General features: G+C 39.4%; 1 protein-coding gene across 1 annotated transcript in view; it reads left to right on the forward strand.

Moving 5' to 3' along the window:
- The window catches only part of VWA3B (von Willebrand factor A domain containing 3B), a 486,211-nt gene extending 461,470 nt beyond the window's left edge, over window positions 1-24,741 (forward strand). Inside the window, exons 30-31 of the mRNA XM_053707714.1 lie at window positions 9,483-9,717; window positions 24,523-24,741. Coding sequence (XP_053563689.1) covers window positions 9,483-9,717; window positions 24,523-24,709 — 422 coding nt within the window. The 3' untranslated portion in view covers window positions 24,710-24,741. The remainder of the gene's footprint in view (window positions 1-9,482; window positions 9,718-24,522) is intronic.
- Window positions 24,742-25,492: the final 751 nt, after the last annotated feature.

Here is a 25,492-nt window from a genome sequence, read left to right on the forward strand (position 1 = left end):
TAGGAAAAAAGCAGCATTGGGACCTCTCAATGCTGCTTTTTAAGGCTAACGCCAAACTCGTAATCTCGCCGTTTGTTTTTTAGATTTACCTATGAAAACCATGTATATATTTGTTGGCATAAAAGGAGATTTTAGTGGATGACAGTTTCAACTAGCTTTTTATTCACATAATTAAGAAATATTTGTAAAATTAAAAAAAGTAAAAGAGAAAAATATGTAAAAAGATTATCACAGTACACAAAAACCTATAGCTTTCTAACTGTAGAGAAAAAATCTCAGAATTTATTTATTGGCATCCTCTGATTCTGCTAAGACCAAACATGTATATATTTTTTTATTATTTTTGATCATTTTAAGATCTTTATCTGCAGCTGTGTACAGTACATCATGTTCTAAAATGATACAATGGGATAACTCTCATTTAGTATAGCAAATTGCCCAAAATTAAAAAATAACCCCAAAACCATTTATATTTTTAAAATAGACAACCAATGTATTTATCTAGGTCCATGTTGGTATATTTCATGCCACCATCTGGCCATCAGATAGTGCAGTGATAACATGCATGAAACCACAACTATTGGTTTCTTGTGTTGCTGGGCGTTTATATATATATATATATATATATATATATATATATATATATATATACTGTATATATATATATATATATATATATATATATATATATATATATACTGTATATGTATATATATATATATATATATATATATTTGATCTTTCAAATAACTGAAGGACACAATACTTTTTTCAGTAGTGAAATTAGGTTTATTGGATGTATTGGAACAGAAAATGTGCAATATGCATCAAAATTAGACAGGTGCATACATTTGGGTACCCTTGTCATTTTGTTGATTTGAATACCTGTAACTACCTAGCACGTATTAATTGGAACACACAATTGGTTTGGTGAGCCCATTAAGTCTTAAACTTCATAGACAGGTGCATCCAATCATGAGAAAATGTATTTAAGATGGCCAATTGCAAGTTGTTGTTCTCTTTGACTCTCCTCTGGAGAGTGGCAACATGGGGGCCTCAAAACAACTCTCAAATGACCTGAAAACAAAGATTGTCCAACATTATGGTTTAGGGGAAGGCTACAAAAAGCTATCGCAGAGATTTAAGCTGTCAGTGTCCACTGTGAGGAACATAGTGAGGAAATGGAAGACCACAGGCACAGTTCTTGTTATGGCCAGAAGTGGCAGGCCAAGTAAAATATCGGAGAGGCAAAGGATGGTGAGAACGGTCAAAACTAGCTCACTGATTACCTCCAAAGACCTACAACATCATCTTACTACAGGTGGTGTCACTGTGCATCGTTCAACAATTCAGCACACTTTGCACAAGGAGAAGCTGATGCAGAAGAAGCCTTTTCTGCACACACGCCACAAACAGAGTCACTTGAGGTATGCAAACGCACATTTGGACAAGCCAGCTTCATTTTGGAAGAAGGTGCTGTCATAACAAGGGGCGATATGCATGACGGCAAAAGAACACAGCGTTCCAAGACAAACACTTGCTACCCATAGTAAAATTTGGTGGATGTTCCATCATGCTGTGGGGCTGTGTGGCCAGGGCTGGTACTGGGAATCTTGTTAAAGTTGAGGGTCGCATGGATTCTACTCAATATCAACAGATACTTGAGAATAATGTTGAGGAATCAGTCAAAAAAGTTGAAGTTACGCCGGGGCTGGATATTTCAACAAGACAACGACCTAAAACACTGCTCAAAATCTACTCTGGCATTTATGCAGAGGAACAAGTACAATGTTGTGGAATGGCCATCCCAGTCCCCAGACCTGAATATCATTGAAAATCTGTGGGGTGATTTGAAGCGTGCAGTCCATGCTCAGCAACCATCAAACGTAACTGAACTGGAGATGTTTTGCAAGGAGGAATGGTCCAAAATACCTTCATCCAGAATACAGACACTCATTACAGGCTATAGGAAGCGTCTAGAGGCTGTTATTTCTGCTAAAGGAGGATCTACTAAATATTGATGCAATATTTCTGTTGGGGTGCCTAAATTTATGCACCTGTCTAATTTCGTTTTGATGCATATTGCACATTTTCTGTTAATCCAATAAACCTCATTTCACTACTGAAATATTACTGTGTCCTTCAGTTATTTGATAGATCAAAATGAAATTGCTGTTCCAAACATCCAATTATTTATAAATGAAAAGCATGGAAATTGTCAGGGGTGCCTAAACTTTTGCATACGACTGTGTATATATATATATATATATATATATATATATATATATATATATATATATCTATATATATTAGTAGTGTAGGTATTCCCACCTCCCTGATACCTCCCAAACCAGACAGCTCTATTCTATTCCCTCCTCCTCCCACTGGTCAAAGCTATTTTAGGTACTGGCAGCCAGTCTGCCAATTATTAGTTTAGGGCAGTTTTTTCTGTAGTGTAGGTATCCCTCCTCATCCATCCAAATGATCACTGTAGTTTAGGGACACCAGGTTTTTATTTTCTGTAGTGTAGGAACCAATCCCCTCCCTTTCTCCTCCCAAGGTTTTATTTTCCATATTTTCTCCTTTCCCAACCGCAGTGGCAATGTCGAGTACAGACAGTGACAGTGTCTGTATCAAATCGGCCTTCATATGATAATAATGAACGATCAGTGCTCCCTTACCATATGATGGCAGATGCCTTCTGCTCCCAGTTGAGGTTTCCTGCTGCCTGCTTTTGACAACATCCTGCTCCTCTGGCTGGACATACTGAGGGTACTACATCAGCACAGTAAGCTGGGCAAAGTACTGTGTGACGTATTACCTACATCCTATTGGCATAAGGGGTTAACAGTTAATGTCTTTAGGAAGAAAATGTGATACATATGAATACATATTTGAATTAACTCATTAAAAGGACAGTAAACACCTTGAGATTTTTTATATAAAATGTGAAGTTATCTATACTATAATCGCATTTGTAACGCGTCCACCAGTTGCGCATGCATCCTCAAAGGAATGGAAACTGCATCCAATTGGATTCCGAAAATGCGCAGATGGATTCTTTCACCACCCTGCCATTTTCGGAATCCACCTGGATGCAGCGCAGGCAAACGAAGCAGCATTAAGAAAAAAAAACTAACCGCCCGCACGAAGTATTACAAAAAATAAATAAATAACCACCCACACAAAGCATTAAAGGGCCATAATACCCAAATTTTCTCCAACATAGGTGTGTCCGGTCCACGGCGTCATCCTTACTTGTGGGATATTCTCCTCCCCAACAGGAAATGGCAAAGAGCCCAGCAAAGCTGGTCACATGATCCCTCCTAGGCTCCGCCTTCCCCAGTCATTCTCTTTGCCGTTGCACAGGCAACATCTCCACGGAGATGGCTCAGAGTTTTTTGGTGTTTAAATGTAGTTTTTATTCTTCAATCAAGAGTTTGTTATTTTAAAATAGTGCTGGTAAGTACTATTTACTCTGAAACAGAAAAGAGATGAAGATTTCTGTTTGTAAGAGGAAAATGATTTTAGCAACCGTTACTAAAATCGATGGCTGTTTCCACACAGGACTGTTGAGAGGAATTAACTTCAGTTGGGGGAAACAGTGAGCAGACTTTGGCTGCTTGAGGTATGACACATTTCTAACAAGACTTGGTAATGCTGGAAGCTGTCATTTTCCCTATGGGATCCGGTAAGCCATTTTCTTAATTTTCAATATAAGAATAAGGGCTTCACAAGGGCTTTAAAGACTGGTAGACATATTTCTGGGCCAAAACGATTACTTTATAAGCATATTTAATGGTTTACAACTTTGGAGAGTTATTTTAATCTTGGGAATTCTGTTAAAAAAACGGCAGGCACTGTATTGGACACCTTTTTTACTGGGGGCCTTCTCTAGTCATAGGCAGAGCCTCATTTTCGCGCCACTAATGCGCAGTTGTTTTTGACAAGCAAGGCATGCAGATGCATGTGTGAGGAGCTCAGATCCACTGAAAAAGATTATTGAAGGCGTCATTTGGTATCGTATTCCCCTCTGGGCTTGGTTGGGTCTCAGCAAAGCAGATACCAGGGACTGTATAGGGGTTAAATGTAAAAACGGCTCCGGTTCCGTTATTTTAAGAGTTAAAGCTTTCAAATTTGGTGTGCAATACTTTTAAGGCTTTATGACACTGTGGTGAAATTTTGGTGAATTTTGAACAATTCCTTCATACTTTTGCGTATATTCAGTAAAAAAGTGTGTTCAGTTTAAAATTTAAAGAGATGGAAGAAGTGACCAAAGTAATTCAATGGGCGGAGATTCACTCCTGCCATTTGTCTGCAATCCACATCCCAGGAGTGGAAAATTGGGAAGCGGATTTTCTGAGTCGTCAGACATTTCATCCGGGGGAGTGGGAACTCCATCCGGAAATCTTTGCCCAAATAACTCAATTATGGGGCATTCCAGACATGGATCTGATGGCGTCTCGTCAGAACTTCAAGGTTCCTTGCTACGGGTCCAGATCCAGGGATCCCAAGGCGACTCTAGTAGATGCACTAGTAGCGCCCTGGACCTTCAACCTAGCTTATGTGTTCCCACCGTTTCCTCTCATTCCCAGGCTGGTAGCCAGGATCAATCAGGAGAGGGCTTCGGTGATCTTGATAGCTCCTGCGTGGCCACGCAGGACTTGGTATGCAGACCTGGTGAATATGTCATCGGCTCCACCATGGAAGCTACCTTTGAGACGGGACCTTCTTGTTCAAGGTCCGTTCGAACATCCGAATCTGGCATCACTCCAACTGACTGCTTGGAGATTGAACGCTTGATTTTATCAAAGCGTGGGTTCTCAGATTCTGTCATTGATACTCTTATTCAGGCTAGAAAGCCTGTAACTAGAAAAATTTACCATAAAGTATGGAAGAAATATATCTGTTGGTGCGAATCGAAAGGATTCCCATGGAACAGGGTAAAAATTCCTAAAATTCTATCCTTTCTACAAGAGGGTTTGGAGAAAGGATTATCTGCAAGTTCTTTGAAGGGACAGATTTCTGCTTTATCTGTTTTACTTCACAAGAAGCTGGCGGCTGTGCCAGATGTTCAGGCTTTTGTTCAGGCTCTGGTTAGAATCAAGCCTGTTTACAAACCTTTGACTCCTCCTTGGAGTCTCAATTTAGTTCTTTCAGTTCTTCAAGGGGTTCCGTTTGAACCCTTACATTCCGTAGATATTAAGTTATTATCTTGGAAAGTTTTGTTTTTGGTTGCAATTTCTTCTGCTAGAAGAGTTTCAGTTATCTGCTCTGCAGTGTTCTCCTCCTTATCTGGTGTTCCATGCAGATAAGGTGGTTTTGCGTACTAAACCTGGTTTTCTTCCGAAAGTTGTTTCTAACAAAAACATTAACCAGGAGATAGTTGTGCCTTCTTTGTGTCCGAATCCAGTTTCAAAGAAGGAACGTTTGTTACACAATTTGGATGTAGTTCGTGCTCTAAAATTCTATTTAGAGGCTACAAAGGATTTCAGACAAACATCTTCTTTGTTTGTTGTTTATTCTGGTAAAAGGAGAGGTCAAAAAGCAACTTCTACCTCTCTCTCTTTTTGGCTTAAAAGCATCATCCGATTGGCTTATGAGACTGCCGGACGGCAGCCTCCTGAAAGAATCACAGCTCATTCCACTAGGGCTGTGGCTTCCACATGGGCCTTCAAGAACGAGGCTTCTGTTGATCAGATATGTAAGGCAGCGACTTGGTCTTCACTGCACACTTTTACCAAATTTTACAAATTTGATACTTTTGCTTCTTCTGAGGCTATTTTTGGGAGAAAGGTTTTGCAAACCGTGGTGCCTTCCATCTAGGTGACCTGATTTGCTCCCTCCCATCATCCGTGTCCTAAAGCTTTGGTATTGGTTCCCACAAGTAAGGATGACGCCGTGGACCGGACACACATATGTTGGAGATAACAGAATTTATGTTTACCTGATAAATTACTTTCTCCAACGGTGTGTCCGGTCCACGGCCCGCCCTGGTTTTTTGATCAGGTCTGATGATTTATTTTCTCTAACTACAGTCACCACGGTATCATATGATTTCTCCTATGCAAATATTCCTCCTTTACGTCGGTCGAATGACTGGGGAAGGCGGAGCCTAGGAGGGATCATGTGACCAGCTTTGCTGGGCTCTTTGCCATTTCCTGTTGGGGAGGAGAATATCCCACAAGTAAGGATGACGCCGTGGACCGGACACACCGTTGGAGAAAGTAATTTATCAGGTAAACATAAATTCTGTTTTTAAACACTTGAAAGTGATGCAGCATAGCTGTAAAACGCTGATTAGAAAATATCACCTGAACATCTCTATGTAAAAAAGAAAGATATTTTACCTCAAAAGTTCCTTAGTAGCCACCTCCCATTGTAAAGGATTTCTAAGCAGCATTTTAGTGTGTTTGTCCTGGGACATCTGAAGGGACTAGCATCGTGCACTCTCATATTATTTCACCAATCAGGTAAAGGAAGCTTACTATGAAATCTCATGAGAGTTAAGTGAAATCTCATGAGATCACAGTAAGAGTTCATGACCTCAGCACTGCTGATGCTGATTGGCTGAGGTTCATTTCTTCATTTTTTTAAATTTGTTTACCTGCAGCTGGGAGCAGCTGAGTATAACTTTTTACACAGAACTTACTCTGGTGAGCTGAGGAGATTGTGAGGTAAAATATCTTCCTTTTTTACATAGAGAAGCTCAGGTGATATTTTCCTGTCAGCTTTTTACAGTTATACTGCATCAGTTTCAAGTGATTTAGCATATGAGTATTATGTCCCTTTAAGAGAAAAAAAACTAACCACCTGCACAAAGTATTAATAAAAAAAAAACTAACTGCCCGCACAAAGTATTAAGAAAAAAAAACATAACCGCCCCCCACAAAGTATTAACAAAAAAAAACATAACTGCCCGCACAAAGTATTAACAAAGAAAAACTAACCCTTAAACCGCCAAACCCCCACAACGCCAACTAAATAAATTACAATATTAACCCCTAAACTGCCAAACCCTACAACGCTAACTACCTAATTATACTATTATAATAAACCACCAACCCCCCACATCGCAATAAACCTAATTAACCTATTAACCCCTAAACTTCCAACCCCCCACATCGGAATAAACCTAATTAACCTATTAATCACTACACTTCCAACCCCCACATTGCAATAAACCTAATTAACCTATTACCCCTAAACCGCCAAACCCCCACATCACAATTAACCTATTAGCTCCTGAACCGCCAACCCCCCACAATGCAAATAACTAATTACTAAGTCCCATAACCTAACACTCCCTAAATTAACCCCAATTACATAAATTAAGTTACAATTAAAATAAAAAATCCTAACATTAATTTAAAAATAAAACCTAACATTAAATTACAAAAAAATTATTCTAAAATTACAAAAAAGAAAAAAAGTCTAAAATTACATAAAAAAATAAACAAAATGTTATCAAAAATTAAAAAAAATAAACCTAATCCCTATAAAAATAAAAAAGCCCCCCAAAATAAAAACACCTCCTAATCTAAACTAAACTACCAATAGCCCTTAAAAGGGCCTTTTGTAGGGCATTTCCCTAAGTTAAACAGCTAAAAAATACTAAGTCCCAGTAACAGTAACAGTAAACCCACCCAACCCACCAAACCCCCCCAAAATAAAAAACTAACACTAAAAAAAAAACTAAAAAACTACCCATTGCCCCTAAAGGGGCATTTGTATGGGCATTGCCCTTAAAATGGCATTCAGCTCTTTTACAAGCCCATTAAATCCCTAATCTTAAAAAAAAAAAAAAAAGTCTAAATCTAACCCCCAAATAGGTACTCACCGTTCCTGAAGTCTGGCGGAGAAGGTCTTCTTCCAGGCGGCTCCATCATCTTCTATCTTCATCCGGAGCGAAGGCGACACGGAGCGGAGGTGCGGAGCTGGCTTCCCCGATGCACGGATCCTCAGCGGCAGTCTTTAGTGGTTGCGGTCCAAAGCGGTGTGGAGGCTCTTCATGCGATCGTCTGCCGCACACTGAAGATTAAATGCAAGGTACCCCATATTTACTGGGCTACCTTGCATTCCTATTGGCTGAAATTTTTAAATCAGTGAATAGGATGAGAGCTACTGAAATCTATTTCAGCCAATAGGAATGCTAGGTACCCCAAATTGAATGGGGTACCTTGCATTCAATTTTCAGCGTACAACGGAGTTTGGATGAAGAGGAGCCTCCATGCCGCTAGTTTGGATAAAGAGGAGCCTCCACGCCGCTTTGGACCACCGCCGCTGAGAACCGCCACTGAGGACCACCGCTCCGGATCCGTGCATCGGGGAAGACCGCTCTGCGCTGCCTTAGCTCTGGATGAAAATAGAGATGATGGAGCTGCCTGGAAGAAGACCTTTACCGCTGGGCTTCAGGGACGGTGAGTACCTATTTGGGGCTTAGTCTTAGGCTTTTTTTTATTTTTTGGGGTTGTTTTTTAGATTAGGGTTTTTTGGGCTGTAAAAGAGCTGATTGCCCTTTTAAGGGCAGTAAAAGAGCTGAATGCCCTTAGGGTCAATAGGAAGCTTAGGTTTTTTTAGACTTAGTTTTTTATTTTGGGGGGGTTGGTTGGGTGGGGGGTTTAACTGTTAGGGGTTATTTTGTAATTTTTACATGTAAAAGAGCTGAGTTCTTTAGGGCAATGCCCTACAAAAGGCCCTTTTAAGGGCTATTGGTAGTTTATTGATAGATTAGGGGGTGTTTTTATTTTGTGGGGGATTTTTTTTAATAGGGGTATTAGTTTAGGTTGAATTTTTTTTATTTTGGATAGATTTGTTTATTTTTTTTCTGTAATTTTACATTTTTTATTTTTTGCAATATTAGCTTTGGGGTTTGTAGTTTTTTTTAAACAAAGTCTGCCCTCTGGGCAGGCTTATCGCCTAGTGTGTAATAAAACAATTTTACAATATGTTTTCATTATTTATTTTTCTCCCTTTTCATGTAATTTAACTCTAAGAACATGAATTTCACTCTGCTGATTTCTCAATGCTAACTCTGCTACATATATGTCCCTAAGCTGCTTTATCAGAAAACAACTGCAAAACAATGCATTCTATACTAATGTTATGACTGTGGCTAGCCCTTGTTGTCTGTGTAATAAAACCCAGATTGGCTCCTCCAAATAAGATATATGGTCGGTGGAGTTTGGCTATTGAAAAATGATTGCAGTAAAAAAGAATGTTTATTTGTTTTAAAATTCTTAAGACTTGACTGATATGTTTTTCTATAACAACACAACAAAAATGTCTTGTAATTACACAGTGTTTACTGTCCCTTTAACTAAGGTTTTAAAATGTAATCTGCTATTTTTATATTAAATGTTATTAGTTTTCTTTTAAATAAAACATTTGATCTATTAGACTATAGGATAATGATATTGTATATAGCGTGACAAGTAGCATTGCTAATGAAATTCATTTAGTTAGGTATTTTCCCCTTACAGCTGAAGTACAGGAGCACGTTAGCAATGGAAAACAATACGTGATTTGCCGGTCTGATGGAAGAACAATGACACAGGACATTATGTGGATCTTTGGGAAATACAGCCAACCGCACCTCCTTAAAGTTGGTGATTATGTCCTGACACTATCCAGCCCAGCGCCGCTCACATTTCTTCCTGGAGTTATAACTGGACAAAACGGAACAAAGTTACATATTGAGTTTTGTGATGGTAAAAGGTAAGATTATTAATGCATATAGTTGTATGTTTATTTAATAAGTGTAATGTGTGTTATATAGGTGCAAGAAAGGACATTATCATCTGAAAGGAAATAACACAGCAGTGACTGATCTACATTGATGTTGTATAATAAAATGATTAAATAATTATTTATTTTAACCATGCTTGTTAGATAGCTATGGACAGCAGCAGGTACAAATTCATTGTATTCAAACCTGCTGAAGGAACACCCTTGCCCAAACCCATTGGGAGGCTGATTTCTATGCAGTTTTTTATTTCAAAAGATAAAAGGAGCTATTTGTAAACAATTTAATACACATCATCAGGTAAAATTGATTATTGGGAACAGATTAAAGGGTAGAACATTTGTACAGTACAACGTCCCTTTCATGTCTCTGAGCTAAAATGTCTTTAAAGTCATTTCTGCTTCACTCACATAGAAGATGAAACCATCCCTCCATAAACAGAGCTCATAGACAAGTGACTATTATTACTGTAACATTTACCGTTTATTTGTTTACTTGTATACTGGACATGACAAATAAAGACTAGGGGCCTGGCCCTGGTGATCTAAAGTTCTCCTCTCTGGTGAGATTATCTAAGAAGTCTCATCAGTAAGACAACGGAAAAACTTAAAAGCTGTTTATTCAACTATGCAGGATTATGGTTATTAAGAAGAGACACTTACAATAAAATACAATCCAACCCCCTTGAAAAAAATGTTTTGCGTTATTTCTCTCTAAGGGACAGATTACAAGTAGAACAATATTAATAGCGCATGTGCGATAGGGCAAATTTGCTCACTTTTGGGCGCACTATAAAAACAAACTGAAAGTAAATGTAACCACGAAAGTACAATCGCAAAAATACATGTACTAGTATAATTACAATCATATTAACACTATCTGATAAAAAATTAATTGTAAAAAAAAATTGTGTGAAAAAGATATAAGGGCTCAAGAATATGAGATGTAGGGTGTAAAAAAAAACCCAGCCAAAAGTTCTTTTGCATATAGATCCATAGGAACACATGTATAAATAATTTTATTTATTAAAATGTATGTATTTATGTATGTAAGTACATTGAAATAAAGTTATGGGGGCATATTTGTCAAAGTGCGAGCGGACATGATACGATGTAGCGTATCATGTCCGCTGCACATTGATAAATGCCGACAGCATATGCTGTCAGCATTTATTATTACACAAGCAGTTCACTAGAACTGCTTGTACAATACTGGCCCCTGCAGATTTGTGGCCAATCGGCGGCTAGCAGGGGGTGTCAATCAACCCGATCGTATTCAATCGGGTTCATTTCTGTCTGCCGCCTCAGAGCAGGGATGCAAGTTATGGAGCACTGGTCTTTAGCCGTTCGGAGCTTGATAATTCAGCCCATTAGACTCATTTTTTAAAAAAAAGCTTTATTAAGATTCAGAAAATAACACAAAATAATATAACCATATGTTTGGCAGTATACAATATTGCAACAGATCAAAGAGTAAACAATAGGTATTACAAAGCAATATTTGTTATGACATACCAAATGTTGTCCATGTTTAAGTGATTAAGTTCAATAAACAACATTTTATAATGGTTAAAAGTTATATGGTGGGGGGCGGAGCCAACCTTGAAGCTGAGCAGACGCAGGTTTGAGAGCTCCTGCTCAGATAATACATTAACCTTCATTAAAATCCCTCAAAATCCAAGCTTTCAATGATTAACATGGATTTAAGTCGTACGGTACACAAAGGAGTACTAGCTGGACGCTACTAATACCCGAGTAACCCTGCTTTTTATCATGTTCACAGAGCTGATCCTTAGGAGAGCCGAGTAGCAGCCATTACAGCAATGGTGTCATAGGCACCACAGTCCTCTAGAGTCTGAGAGCTCCTTGATCTCTACTATCGTGGACAGTACTTTTCGACACTGGGACATAGTTGTACTTGCACCCCGGTCTCTCTTTACTACTTACCTATTGGATACAATTGAGACTAGTTGCCTAATGAAGAGGATGGACTCGCAGGTCTGGGCCGCGCTCGCCGCTCTGGATTTCCGCATGGATGCGCAGTTTGCTTCTCTTGCCCAATGCTTTTCTTTTGACAGGGAGGACCAGGTAGCTGACTCAGAAGATGACCCCAACATAGCGGATGACCTACCAGCAGAAGATCATAACTCACAACCCCCCTGTTTCTACAGCGAGAGAAGAGATGAGAACAGCGGTGTTCTACATATTCCTCCTACAAGGCCTTCTGACGTAGATTTCCACTCCGCTACTCCCCCGGCACCAGATCTCCTTAAGATACACGCAGCTCTGTGTTTTGCTCCTGTTCCGAGGCGGCCGACCGGAATGGGGCTGAAGAGCAGAAAGACTACTACTAGCCGCACTAGAGTTGCCTACAAGTTCAGAAGCCATAAGGTGGGTGTCGGGGGAAATGTGTGGGGGTACGCAGGGAAGCTGAGGACAATGTCGCAAGGGTACTCGGTTATGGCGGATTCGCAAATTTCATGTTCCACCCTCCATACCCTTTACCTACCTGCTCCTCTACTATTAGGGTCATATAAGAACTCACGGTTATCAATCCTACGTAGAAGAGGCAAGAAATATCCTCCTGGCTCCCTACAAGATCCTTTTGACCCAGGTGGCTTATATTATCGGTTATGAATACCATGGGTACTAACGGCTTGTATCTTTACCTCATGAGTGAACTTTCAGTAGTAATATGGCTACGTCTGTGTACAGTCTCTCACAGTTTTTTCAACAGCCCTATTGTCACCCATTTCAGCCCTTTGCTCTCATTAAAGCGCCCCAGAAATAAACAGGACTGATAACGATCCCCCTCTATAACACAGGCCTGCCCAGCACTATGTGTTTGCAAAACTGACGAGGGGTAATAACTCTACTATAAGACTCGGAACCTTAACCAACTGGCTGGAGACTCAATTTCTTAAATTTTGCCAGATTGTTTTCCTACACTCTTGACCATAGAGACAGCTTCTCGCATAAAGACTTACTATGGTTTGGAAATATTACGCAGTGTTATTAATGTTAAGTCCTTATGGAATACCTCTTTATATGTATTATAAGGCACTGTTTTCTATATCACCATGTCAGGGAATTTGATTATGGGTTGTGTTTTTACTTATTCTTACTGTCCCTCATACTAATAGTTTGGTAGACATAAAGATAGGTCTCACAGCCTTTTAGACAATAATTGGACAGATTGGTCCCCTAGCCAGTTGCTACCTGTTTGGAGTGTTTTCCTTTGGTTTTATTCCACCCTTCACATTTTATGGGTTACTATACACATTACTGTTCTTTTGCTGTGACATATGGTATGGGTCTGTTTGTAATTATCTACTTAGATGTGTAGTTTATCTGACATGACATCACCAGGTATTAAGCAATCCTTGAGGCTGCTGAACATATTTTATGTAAGCAATCAGCCTGTATCCACAAGCTAAGCACTAACAATCACCCCACCTAAATGCCGACTACCTACAAGCCAGTCCACTGTGGTTACCTATAGATATGTATTGGTACTTAATATTACTAGAGGAAATCGCCACTGAGATGAAAATACTATATATATATATTAGCCTACATAAACTGCTTTAATGTCAAATGTACGCAATTCCCCTAGGGGCTAGGTCAGACTAACCCTTAAACACTTCTGCCGCAACATCTTCCAGTGTGGGTTTGTGCTACTGGTACAGCTAATTTTTAAACTACTGTAACCTGTGATACGTATGTTCATCTCACAAACCTCAACGATATCATGATTATAGGTAGTATATGTCACTTGAGTCAGTTAGTATCATCTCACCCAAGGCCTCGCAGAAACAGCTAGTATTAGTTCTCAATTATCATGTTATTTGCATCCCTGACTCCCAACTGACCCCTTTCCTCCCTTTCCCGCAGGCATTTATTACATGCGGGCCATAACCCCACTCCTTCCACCAACATCACCTATAGTTGGTATCTCCCCAGGAGAGGGGTCTCTGTAGCAGCCCTTTGTTTCCCAAATATCTATATTTATCCCCATGTGCATATCTTTCTCAGGGAGCTACCTTTACTCTTCCTGCATACAAGAAACTAGAGACACGAAGCCCTACCAGACAGCCACTCTAATTTGCTCCGCCCCCCCTCCCCTCCCCCTTTTCATCTTCGAGCGGCTCTTGCCCGCTGAATTCCTTTTTCCCTCCCAAAACAAAAAGTTAAAACATGAGGTTCCTTTCTGATATGTTCCAGACATCCATTTTAGTCACACACCACTCTCCTTTCTGGTTAATCCCAATTACAGTATAATCTCCGACCACAATCTTAGACATAGTGTCAATGCCCATCTCAAGAGCTACCCTATTTCCCTTTGAACATTCTACTCTGTATAATAGAAATCTTTATATGTTTCTCCATGACACCGCTGCGGTTTAGCTATAGTGTATGCAACGGTAGCACTTGTATTTCTATGTCTTAGCTCTATCAATTGTATGAGAATTGTATCATTGCTATTATTAACCTAGACATGTGTCTGGACATATTATCTGTTTTGATGTTATTTTTTTATTACCTCAATAAAAAATATTAAAAAAAAAAAAAAAAAAAAGTTATATGGTATTTGACAAGGTATTTGAATGGAAATGTCTATAATGTATGTACATATACTGTATATATATATATATATATATATATATATATATTTATATATATACAGTCTTATGAAAAAGTTTCCATGATTTTCATTTATTAATAATTGGGTGTTTGGATCAGCAATTTTATTTTGATCTATCAAATAACTGAAGGACACAGTATGCACCTGTCTAATTTCAGTTGATGCATATTGCAAATTTTCTGTTAATCCAATAAACCTCATTTCACTACTGAAATATTACTGTGTCCTTCAGTTATTTGATAGTTGATGAAATTGCTGATCCAAACACCCAATTATTTATAAATGAAAATCATGGAAATTGTTCAGGTGGCCCTCGCTTTACGAAGATTTAGTTTGTGCCGTTTCAGAATAGCGCCTGTTTCTGTGAGTCATGTGACTGCTTCTGAGAAGTCACGTGACCAGTGCTTAAGAAGAAATAGTTTGTAAAAAAAAACAGTACTCTCCTGCACTTGACCTACTGTCTGGTTGTCAGTCAGTGTATATGTGGGGCAGGAGTCCTTGAGGTACCCTGGAATATAGACACTCAGCCCATACAGCATCCGGGGACAGAGCTGCTTTTGCTTACAGCCCAGTGCTTCACATGATAGCCAAGGCATATATGGGGCCGGTGTCTTGAACGGTAGACCAGAGTAGGGCTGCCTTGAGTGGTTTCCCATCCTAGAGACAGGGCTAAGAGAGGAACGTCTCCACAGCTCAACTCATACTCAGTGGGCTGATTAGTAGGGATGGGATAATGGGCTGAAAGTGCAATTTATTTGGTAGAACGAATAGTCCTGTGGACATTCATTATGGACAATTAAATGTTGATAAGAATGAAAATTCATTAAAATTTGGTAATCAAATGTTTTTCCAGGTTTTTGAATGTTCATAATTAGATTGAATATCCACATCCAACATTTTGAATGTAACATTAGATTTAACAAATAACAATTTAATAAACAATTTAATGTTTGGCAGTATACAATATTGCAACAGATCAAAGAGTAAACAATAGGTATTACAAAGCAATATTTGTTATGACATACCAAATGTTGTCCATGTTTAAGTGATTAAGTTCAATAAACAACATTTTATGATGGTTAAAAGGTATATGGTATATGACAAGGTATTTGAATGGAAATGTCTATAATGTATGTACATATACTGTATATATATATATATATATATATATATATATATATATATATATATATATATATATTTATATATATACAGTCGTATGCAAAAGTTTCCATGATTTTCATTTATAAATAATTGGGTGTTTGGATCAGCAATTTTATTTTGATCTATCAAATAACTGAAGGACACAGTATGCACCTGTCTAATTTCAGTTGATGCATATTGCAAATTTTCTGTTAATCCAATAAACCTCATTTCACTACTGAAATATTACTGTGTCCTTCAGTTATTTGATAGTTGATGAAATTGCTGATCCAAACACCCAATTATTTATAAATGAAAATCATGGAAATTGTTCAGGTGGCCCTCGCTTTACGAAGATTTAGTTTGTGCCGTTTCAGAATAGCGCCTGTTTCTGTGAGTCATGTGACTGCTTCTGAGAAGTCACGTGACCAGTGCTTAAGAAGAAAAAGTTTGTAAAAAAAACAGTACTCTCCTGCGCTTGACCTACTGTCTGGTTGTCAGTCAGTGTATATGTGGGGCAGGAGTCCTTGAGGTACCCTGGAATATAGACACTCAGCCCATACAGCATCCGGGGACAGAGCTGCTTTTGCTTACAGCCCAGTGCTTCACATGATAGCCTAGGCATATATGGGGCCGGTGTCTTGAACGGTAGACCAGAGTAGGGCTGCCTTGAGTGGTTTCCCATCCTAGAGACAGGGCTAAGAGAGGAACGTCTCCACAGCTCAACTCATACTCAGTGGGCTGATTAGTAGGGATGGGATAATGGGCTGAAAGTGCAATTTATTTGGTAGAACGAATAGTCCTGTGGACATTCATTATGGACAATTAAATGTTGATAAGAATGAAAATTCATTAAAATTTTGTAATCAAATGTTTTTCCAGGTTTTTGAATGTTCATAATTAGATTGAATATCCACATCCAACATTTTGAATGTAACATTAGATTTAACAAATAACAATTTAATAAATTGATACATAATAGATACAAATATATAAATGTGAATGTTTCTATTTCGAATATTGCATAATTTGAATATTACATTTAAAGACAGCATTGGAAATACTATTACAAATATATCTATTCAAAAAATTTTAATTAGAAAATATTACATTAGAATAATTCTATTTGAATATTAAATTTAAAGAAAGCATTAGAAATACAATTACATTAAACAAATGTTAGAATGTTGTACACATTCAAAATTCAAAACAAATAAACAAATGTTTTAAAATTCGGGTTATTTTTCGAATGTTACAAAACATTCACCCATCCCTATTGATTAGCTGCGTCAAGTGCATTGGTGCAAATTCCCTTGAGAAAAAAAGGCTTCTTTTTAGGGGCCATAATTAAGTAGTGAGGCGTTGTTAATATAGCAAATAGTGCAAAATCTAAAGAAATAATAGTAAATATAGCCTTCTGTGATGGCTACAAAAATAATAAAGTGATAATGCAAAAATACTGGAGTGATACAGATATATGTTTCCAATTAAATTAGTGCAATTAAAATCAGTGAATACACAAACACTGTGTACATATTCAAACTTATAAATTTATTAAGCAAAAAATTCCTTAATCTTCAGGAAAAATAAGTCTTCCTTATTAAAAACATGTTCAGAAATATATTCTAAAATATTTCAAATGGATTCATACTAATTAAAATTGCAGCTTGTGTCAATACATAAAAAACAGACCTAAAAAACTTCCATTTAATAAATACAGCATATGATCTGAATCAAATAATCACATACGTTTGCAAACAGTAGATGGGTATATAAAAAAGAGAATGAGTGGGACGTCTAGCCAATATGAAGCTGTGTGATCACAGACGGGTTGTTTAGTTCTAAATTTCAAAAGTTAAAAACCTCAGTTTGTGTTAAAAATTCAGAATAACAACCAATCTCTTGTATGGAAATCCTCCCAATACCGCATAAGTGGAGTGATAGCGTATCACAGGTGCTGCTGCACCGTTAATAATACCATCAGTCTTGCCTCCATGTTCCTTACCAGAGTGGTTAACTAACCAGTGACATGGTAGCTAATGTCTGTATAACGTACGCAACTTACCGTTACCTGAAATGTATCTATTGCTGTCCTGAGGGCGATCCTCCGTACCTTTATAACCAGATGCTCCTGTATGCATAAGTACTTGACCCTCTCCTAAGCAAAAATCTGTTTTTTTGGAATGATCCCTTTGGCTTCTTTGGAAGCAAATATTCAGAGCCAGCAGTCCACGCTGACACCGCCTTCAACGCGTTTCACCCGTGTGGGCTTTTTCAAGATACTGTTTTTGATCCACATGCCTCTCAGTAGTGCACTCAAACAATGGCCTTTAGTTTATCACTTTATTACTTTTTTAGCCATCACAGAAGGCTATATTTACTAGTATTTCTTGTTTGGATTTTGCACTCTTTGCTATATTAGAGCCTCACTACTCTATACTTATTTGTTATATTCCTAACTATCTAGGAAGAAGATAGTTTTTTCTGTGAGCAGCTTAAGAGTGAAGTTCTTGCGCTACACTTTTCCTAATTTAAGTTTCTATAAGGACCATAATTACCTTACACAGTTTGCTGCAAACAGAGGACATTTGTGTGTACACTGTACTGTACATTTATGGTTGCGCACAACACATATGTAGACATTTCTTCCAGTGACACCCAGGCACTTTCCATGCAGTATAGTCTGCCTGTGGGTCTGTCCCCAGTGTTCCCATTGACTACCTACCTTCACAGTCTGGCTGTAGCACAGTGCTGACTTGAACACTCACACACACACACACACACACACACAGACATACAGACACATACTGAAAATAGACACCCACGCACATACACACACACACATACTGTACATACACATACTGTACACACATACTGTACATACACACATACTGTACATACACATACTGTACACACACATGCAGGCACACGCACACACATACAGCGTCTGGGGGTGTCATGTTCCTTGTTCATAGGAGAATTGCCTGGTATTTTGGCGCTGGACTGATTTTACAAGGCAGGATCAGACTGATATACTTCAGTCTCCTCTGAAAAGTACAATTTGGCTAAAAGAGGCTGCTCCTAGGTGGTAACACCATAGAACAAGCTACTGAGCTGTTGTTCATTCCTGGTAGGGCGCTTCTCTTTCTGCACACACATACACACACGGACACACACATACATGTACTGTGCATACACACATACTGTACATACACACACATACACACACATGTATTGTACATTAACACACACACACACGTACATACACACGTACTATACATACACACATACACATATTGTACATACACACACATACTGTACATACATACATTGACACACACATACTGTATATACACACTCAGACACACACACATATTGTACATAGACACATACATACTGTACATACACACACATAAATTTCCTTCTTTATATAAAGAGAGTCGACTGCATTATTCCTTACTGTTGGGAAATACTGAATCTGGCCACCAGGAGGAGGCAAATACACCCCAGCCAAAGGCTTAAATACCTCTCCCACTTCCCCCATCCCCCAGTCATCCTTTGCCTTTCGTCACAGGAGGATGGCAGAGAAGTGTCAGAAGATTCGGAGTAGTTCCTTAGGAAGGGTATCTGCCTTGTCAGCCTCTCAGTGAGAGCATTGACGAAAGTTAGAGTCTGGAGATGCAGGGAGATTCTTTCTGCCAACCCATCCAGACTGCCTGCTAACAGCTCCTAAGCAATCAGTGTTGACGAGTTTCACTGTCTGCTTTTTTTCTAACTAAAGTCCCTGTCAGGAGCGATGCTACAAGACTGTCACACATGAGAGGCTGTGTTTCTGTTCCACAGCATGGATTCTGGTAAGATCGTTTAAATCTTTACACATGTTGAAAATGCTAGAAGACAGGGTCACAGTGTGGCTCCTTTTATCTTAATAGAATCATGGGTTAATACCTCCTGAGGGGGATTATTGAACAGTGGGGATTAATCAAATGTTATGCTTTGATTTTATACTGCTTTATGTGTGAGATATATTAGGCTCATAGACTGTTTGTTATGTGGCTGGAACGCACAGGTTTTTACTTTCACTTTCAACATTGTGCAGCTTGTAGCTTGGCACACTTTTTCTTATAGCAGGGGTGGGCCTGCCTTGCACACCATGTGACAGAGAGTGGTCTCGCTTTCATTTTCTCTTTCCTGACCGAGCTGGCTGTCAGAAAAGACGCTTTATCTCTGTATTGTCTGGGTCTAGGAGGTGGTTACCATCAGATTTTACCACACAGTTAGGAACGGCAGTGTCTGAGGCACTCTGTGCTTTACCTCGCCCCGATAAACGCAAGCGAAAGGTTAAACATAGCTCGCCTGCCCAGGGGTCATCATGTAATTTATTGGATTTATCTGTTCTGACTCAGTTATCCGAGGATGAGGCACACTCTGAGGCTTCAGAGGGTGAACTTTCTGGGACGGAGTCTGCTGCCTCTAAGCCTCCTGCTGCGGAGGAACCAGCCTTTAAATTTAAGATTGTACACTTACGTTTTCTTCTAAATGAGGTCATGTCTACATTAGAGGTTTTCAGAAGCCAAGCTGCCTGATGAACGTTTGATTCCTAAATTAGACAGAGTGTACAAGGATAGGGTAGTGCCGTTAACTTTTCCTATACCTGTAAAGATGGCGAACATTATTAAGAATGAATGGGACAGAATTGGATCTTCCTTTTCTCCTTCGTCTTTCTTTAAGAAATTTTTCCCGGTCCCGGACTCTCAATTGGAATTGTGGGGTTCCGCCCCTAAAGTGGATGGCGCTATCTCCATGCTTGCCAAATGTACTACTATACTGCTTGAGGATAGCTCGTCATTCAGAGAGCCGATGGATAAGAAGATGGAAACTTTTCTAAGAAAGATGTTCCAACATATGGAATATTTGTTTCAACCGGCAGCAGCTGTTGCCTCGGTTGCTGGAGCAGCTACCTACTGGTGCAACTCCTTATCGGAATTGATCGAGGTGGAGGGTCCCCTTGACGTCATCCAGGAAAGAATTAAAGCATTGAGAATTGTTAAATCTTTTATCTGTGATGCAAACATGCAGATTATTCGCCTAAATGCTAAGATGTCTGGTTTTTCAGTTCAGACCTGTCGGGCGCTCTGGCTGAAGTCCTGGTCTGTGGACATGACTTCTAAGTCCAGACTTCTCTCCATCCCTTTTAAGGGAAAGATTTTATTTGGTCTAGGCCTGGGTTCCATTAGGGGTCATTGTCCCGGTACCTATCGCAGAAAGAGGTTTGGGATACTATTCAAACTTTTTCGTGGTCCCAAAGAAGGAGGGAACTTTTCGCCCGATTCTGGACCTAAAGTTCTTAAACAAATTTCTAAACGTCCCCTCGTTCAAGATGGAAATGATAAGGTCCATCCTTAACTTAGTTCAGGAAGGACAGTTCATGACCACTATAGATCTGAAGGATGCTTACCTTCATGTTCCAATCCACAAGGATCACTTCCAGTTCCTAAGTTTTGCATTCCTGGACCAGCACTTCCAGTTCATTGCACTTCCATTTGGTCTAGCTACTGCTCCATTAATTTTTACATTGCCAGAACCCGGGGTATAGCAGTAGCTCCCTACTTGGACGATATTCTGGTACAAGCACCATCTTTTTATCTGGTGGAGGACCATTCGGAATCTCTTCTCTCTCTTCGTCGATCCTATGGATGGAAGATAAACCTAAAAAAGAGTTCTCTTATTCCAAGCACCAGGGTAGAATTCCTGGGTACTATAATAGACTCCATATCCATGAGGATATTTCTAACAGACCAGAGACGTTGCAAGCTTGCTTTGGCATGTCTTGCCCTCCGAACCTCCTTAAGGCCCTCTGTGGCTCAGTGTATGGAGGTAATTGGTCTCATGGTGTCCAGCATGGACATCATTCTCTTTTCCAGGTTCCGTCTCAGACCGCTGCCACTCTGGACAACCGGTTGAGGGAATCGCTCTCTTAGTGGCTCTGTCCAGATCATCTGTCCCGAGGAACATCCTTCTTAAGACCATCCTGGGAGATTGCAACTACGGATGCAAGTCTATCAGGATGGGGAGCTGTTTGGGGTGCCAAAAAGACACAGGGCCGGTGGTCTCAGGAGGAACGCTCCCTGCCGATTAACATTCGGGAACTTTGAGCAATCTTCAATGCTCTGAAGGCTTCGCCCCTTCTGGGTTCGTCCCGGTTTATCAGATTCCAATCAGACAATAACCATTAACCACCAGGGGAGAATGAGAAGCTCCCTAGCAATGAGGGAGGTATCTCGGATTCTGGAGTAAGCCGAGGCCCACATCTGTTTGCTGTCAGCAATCCACATTCCAGGTGTGGACAACTGGGAAGCATATTTTCTCATCAGACAATCCTTTCATCTGGGGGAATGGTGTCTCCATCCTGAAGTGTTTGCAGAGATATGCAACAAGTGGGGGACGCCGGAGATAGATCTCATGGTGTCTTGTCTCAATACCAAGCTACCCAGATATGAGTTGAGGTCCAGGGATCCTCAGGCGGAGCTAATAGATTCATTAGCAGTGTCTTGGAGGTTCAGTCTAATGTACATTTTTCCGCTGTTACCACTTCTTCCTCGTGTAGTGGCCCGCATCAAGCAAGAGCAGGCATCAGTGATACTGATTGCTCCATCGTGGCCGCGAAGGATGTGGTTCGCGGATCTGGTGAGGATGTCATCTTCTCCATGGAAGTTACCTTGTCGCAGGGATCTGCTGGAACAAGGTCCTTTTGTTCATCAAAATCTAAATTCTCTGAGGCTGACTGCATGGAGATTGAACGCTTAGTCCTAGCCAAGAGAGGTTTTTCTGAGAGAGTGATTGATACTCTCATTCAAGCTCATAAGCCGGTTAACCTGTCGCATCTATCATAAGATGTGGAGAACCTACTTATTCTGGTGTGAAGAGCGTGGATTTTCCTGGCATAAAGTTAAGGTTGCCAGGATCCTATCATTTCTCCAGGATGGACTGAAGAAGGGCCTTTCTGCCAGTTCCCTAAGGGGACAGATTTCGGCTCTATCTGTTTTACTGCACAAGAGGCTCTCCGAGCTTCCCAATGTACAGTCCTTAGTTAAGGCTCTGATTAGGATCAGACCTGTGTTTAGATCTAAGGCTCCTCCTTGGAGTCTAAATCTTGTACTTAAAGTGTTGCAACGGGCTCCGTTTGAGCCTATGCATAGGATTGACATTAAATTGTTGTCTTGGAAGGTTCTTTTTCTACTGGCTATTGCTTCTGCGTGCAAAGTATCTGAGATTGCCACCTTGCAATGCGAGCCTCCTTATCTGGTGTTCCATTCTGATAAGGCTGTCCTAAGTACTAAGTTAGGTTTTCTTCCTAAGGTTGTGTCAGACCACAACATCAATCAAGAGATTGTGGTTCCTTCTTTGTGCCCAAATCTTCATCTGCGAAGGAAAGTTTGCTTCATAATTTGGATGTGGTTCGTGCTTTTAAGTTTTACCTTCAGGCTACTAAGGATTTTAGAAAAACTTTGTCCTTGTTTGTTGTCTATTCCGGGAAGCGTAAGGGACAGAAGGTCTCTTCGACTTCCTTATCTTTTTGGTTAAGGAGTGTTATCCGCTTTGCTTATGAGACAGTGGGATATAAACCTCCTCAGAGGATTACGGCTCATTCTACTAGAGCAGTGGCTTCCTCTTGGGCATTTAAGAATGAGGCCTCTATGGATCAGATTTGTAAGGCGGCTACCTGGTCCTCCTTACACACTTTTTCTAAATTTTACAAGTTTGATGTTTTTGCTCCAGCTGAAGCAGCTTTTGGGAGAAAGGTTTTGCAGGCTGTGGTGCCCTCAGATTAGTGTCCATCTCTCTTTTTGTTCCCTCCCGTTATCATTCAGTGTCCTCTAGAGCTTGGTATATGTTTTCCAACAGTAAGGAATGGTGCTGTGGACTCTCCTTATATTAAGAAGGAAAACATAAATTATGCTTACCAGATAATTTAATTTCCTTCTGTATAAGGAGAGTCCAAGGCCCCCGCCCATGTTCTCTAATGGGCGGCCCTCTAAATTATATTTTTCTTCTGGCACCAATTATACCCTGATATTTCTCCTACTGTTCCTTTGTTCCCTCTGCAAAATGACTGGGGGATGGGGGAAGTGGGAGAGGTATTTAAGCCTTTGACTGGGGTGTCTTTGCCTCCTCCTGGTGTCCAGGTTCAGTATTTCCCAACAGTAAGGAATGATGCTGTGGACTTTTCTTATACAGAAGAAAATTAAATTATTTGGTAAGCATAATTTATGTTTTTATACATACACAAACAGACGCACACACATACATTCTGTACACACACACACACACATATATATATATATATATAAAGAACATGTTCTTCTATTGGAATGTTAAATATTCTTAACTACCTTTAGTGCTGTTATGCAATATCGGGTTAGTGGATGAGTGTTAAGTGTTAGTTTGATTTTTTTTAAAGCACACTCCATTGATGTCTATGGGGAGAAGTTAATGTGGTCACGATATCCAAAGTGCTCGTGTGCAAACAATTTACTTTCAATCTGTAATATGAGCACTAACCCGTCCATGTTAAAAGTTTACTTTGAGTGACATTTGCTTGCGAGCAAACTTTTTTTTTATCATTCCACTTGTAATCTGGACCAGTGCGGTCTGAAGGAAAAAAAACGTTTTGTAATGTTTACTTTATGCTATGCTAAACGCTGGTAGAAAAATCATGCTTCCTGGTCCTTTAAATGTCTGCAGCAGATTTTTGAAGTACTTCTAATTATTATTTTTTTTATCTCATTATCAGAATTCCAATTGTAGCATATCTAATTATTTTGATAACCATGCACATGCATAATTGATTTTTCAGATGAACAGGGAACAGTAGCTTATATGTAAAGTCTAATCTGAAGCTGTGATAATGAACTTCAGTTCCTTGAATAGTGAGTCCCATCTGGTTTTATTGATAGTTTCTAAATAATGTTTTGCTTTCTATCTTTCAGCTGTCAGAATGTGGAGTCACACCATTGCTTTGGCCTGTCTGTGAAAAAGTATAACATGGCTGTGCAGTACTATAACCAGCAAAAGCAAAGAAGAGAAGAAGATGGTATTGTCTCAGATAGTGAAGATTCATTGTCTGACATCTCATCTGTTACATTAACCTCGTTAGATTCAGAAAGCTATAGTTAAATGGATGAATAAGTGACATATATTATATGTAACAGGAGCAATATATTTATTCATTTTTGTCCTAATTATAAAGTTGCCACAATACATTCAGAAGAAATAATACAAGTAAATATTTTTGCTGCATATCATTAGACTTATGAGTGTACATGTTTAAAGTGATAGTAAACCCAAGCGTATAACAAACGCTAGGCTTTACCATCACTAAAAATAAACATTAGTTTCTGTCACCATTTCCTAAAAAAGGGTGTTAAACTCACCCTATCTGTGAGGAAAGAATAATGCTCTCAGTGCCTCCGGCTGCCCACGGCACAGCGCTTTCTTCAATGAGATGACTTTCCACCTCTAAACCAATAACTGTGCATGTCAACTGACATCCAAGCATGGCTATTGGTCTAGAGGTGGAAACTTCACCTCACTGGAGAAGAGCCCTGTGCTGTGGGTGGCCGGAGGCGCAGAGTTCGTGATATACTTTCCTCACAAATAGGGTGAGTTTAACGCTGTTTTTAGGAGACGATGACATAAACTAATGTTTATTTTCAGTGGTGGTAAATCCTAGCGTTTGTTATACGCTTGGATTTATCATCACTTTAAGCAATGATTGTGTGTTGATAAGTTCTTACTTGTTTGTCTTTCTGGATTCCAGTATTACAACATACAAAAAAACAGTGCAATAATTATGGGATAGTTTTAAGTGATTAAAAAAAGAGAAGTGTATTAAATATGAACATTTCTTTACTGAGATTCACTCTTCTTCCTAATAGGGAATTTTTCTTCAAGGGAAAT

The sequence above is a fragment of the Bombina bombina genome, chromosome 3 (assembly GCF_027579735.1).
Source record: "Bombina bombina isolate aBomBom1 chromosome 3, aBomBom1.pri, whole genome shotgun sequence".
In the NCBI taxonomy this organism is placed as follows: Eukaryota; Metazoa; Chordata; class Amphibia; order Anura; family Bombinatoridae; genus Bombina; species Bombina bombina.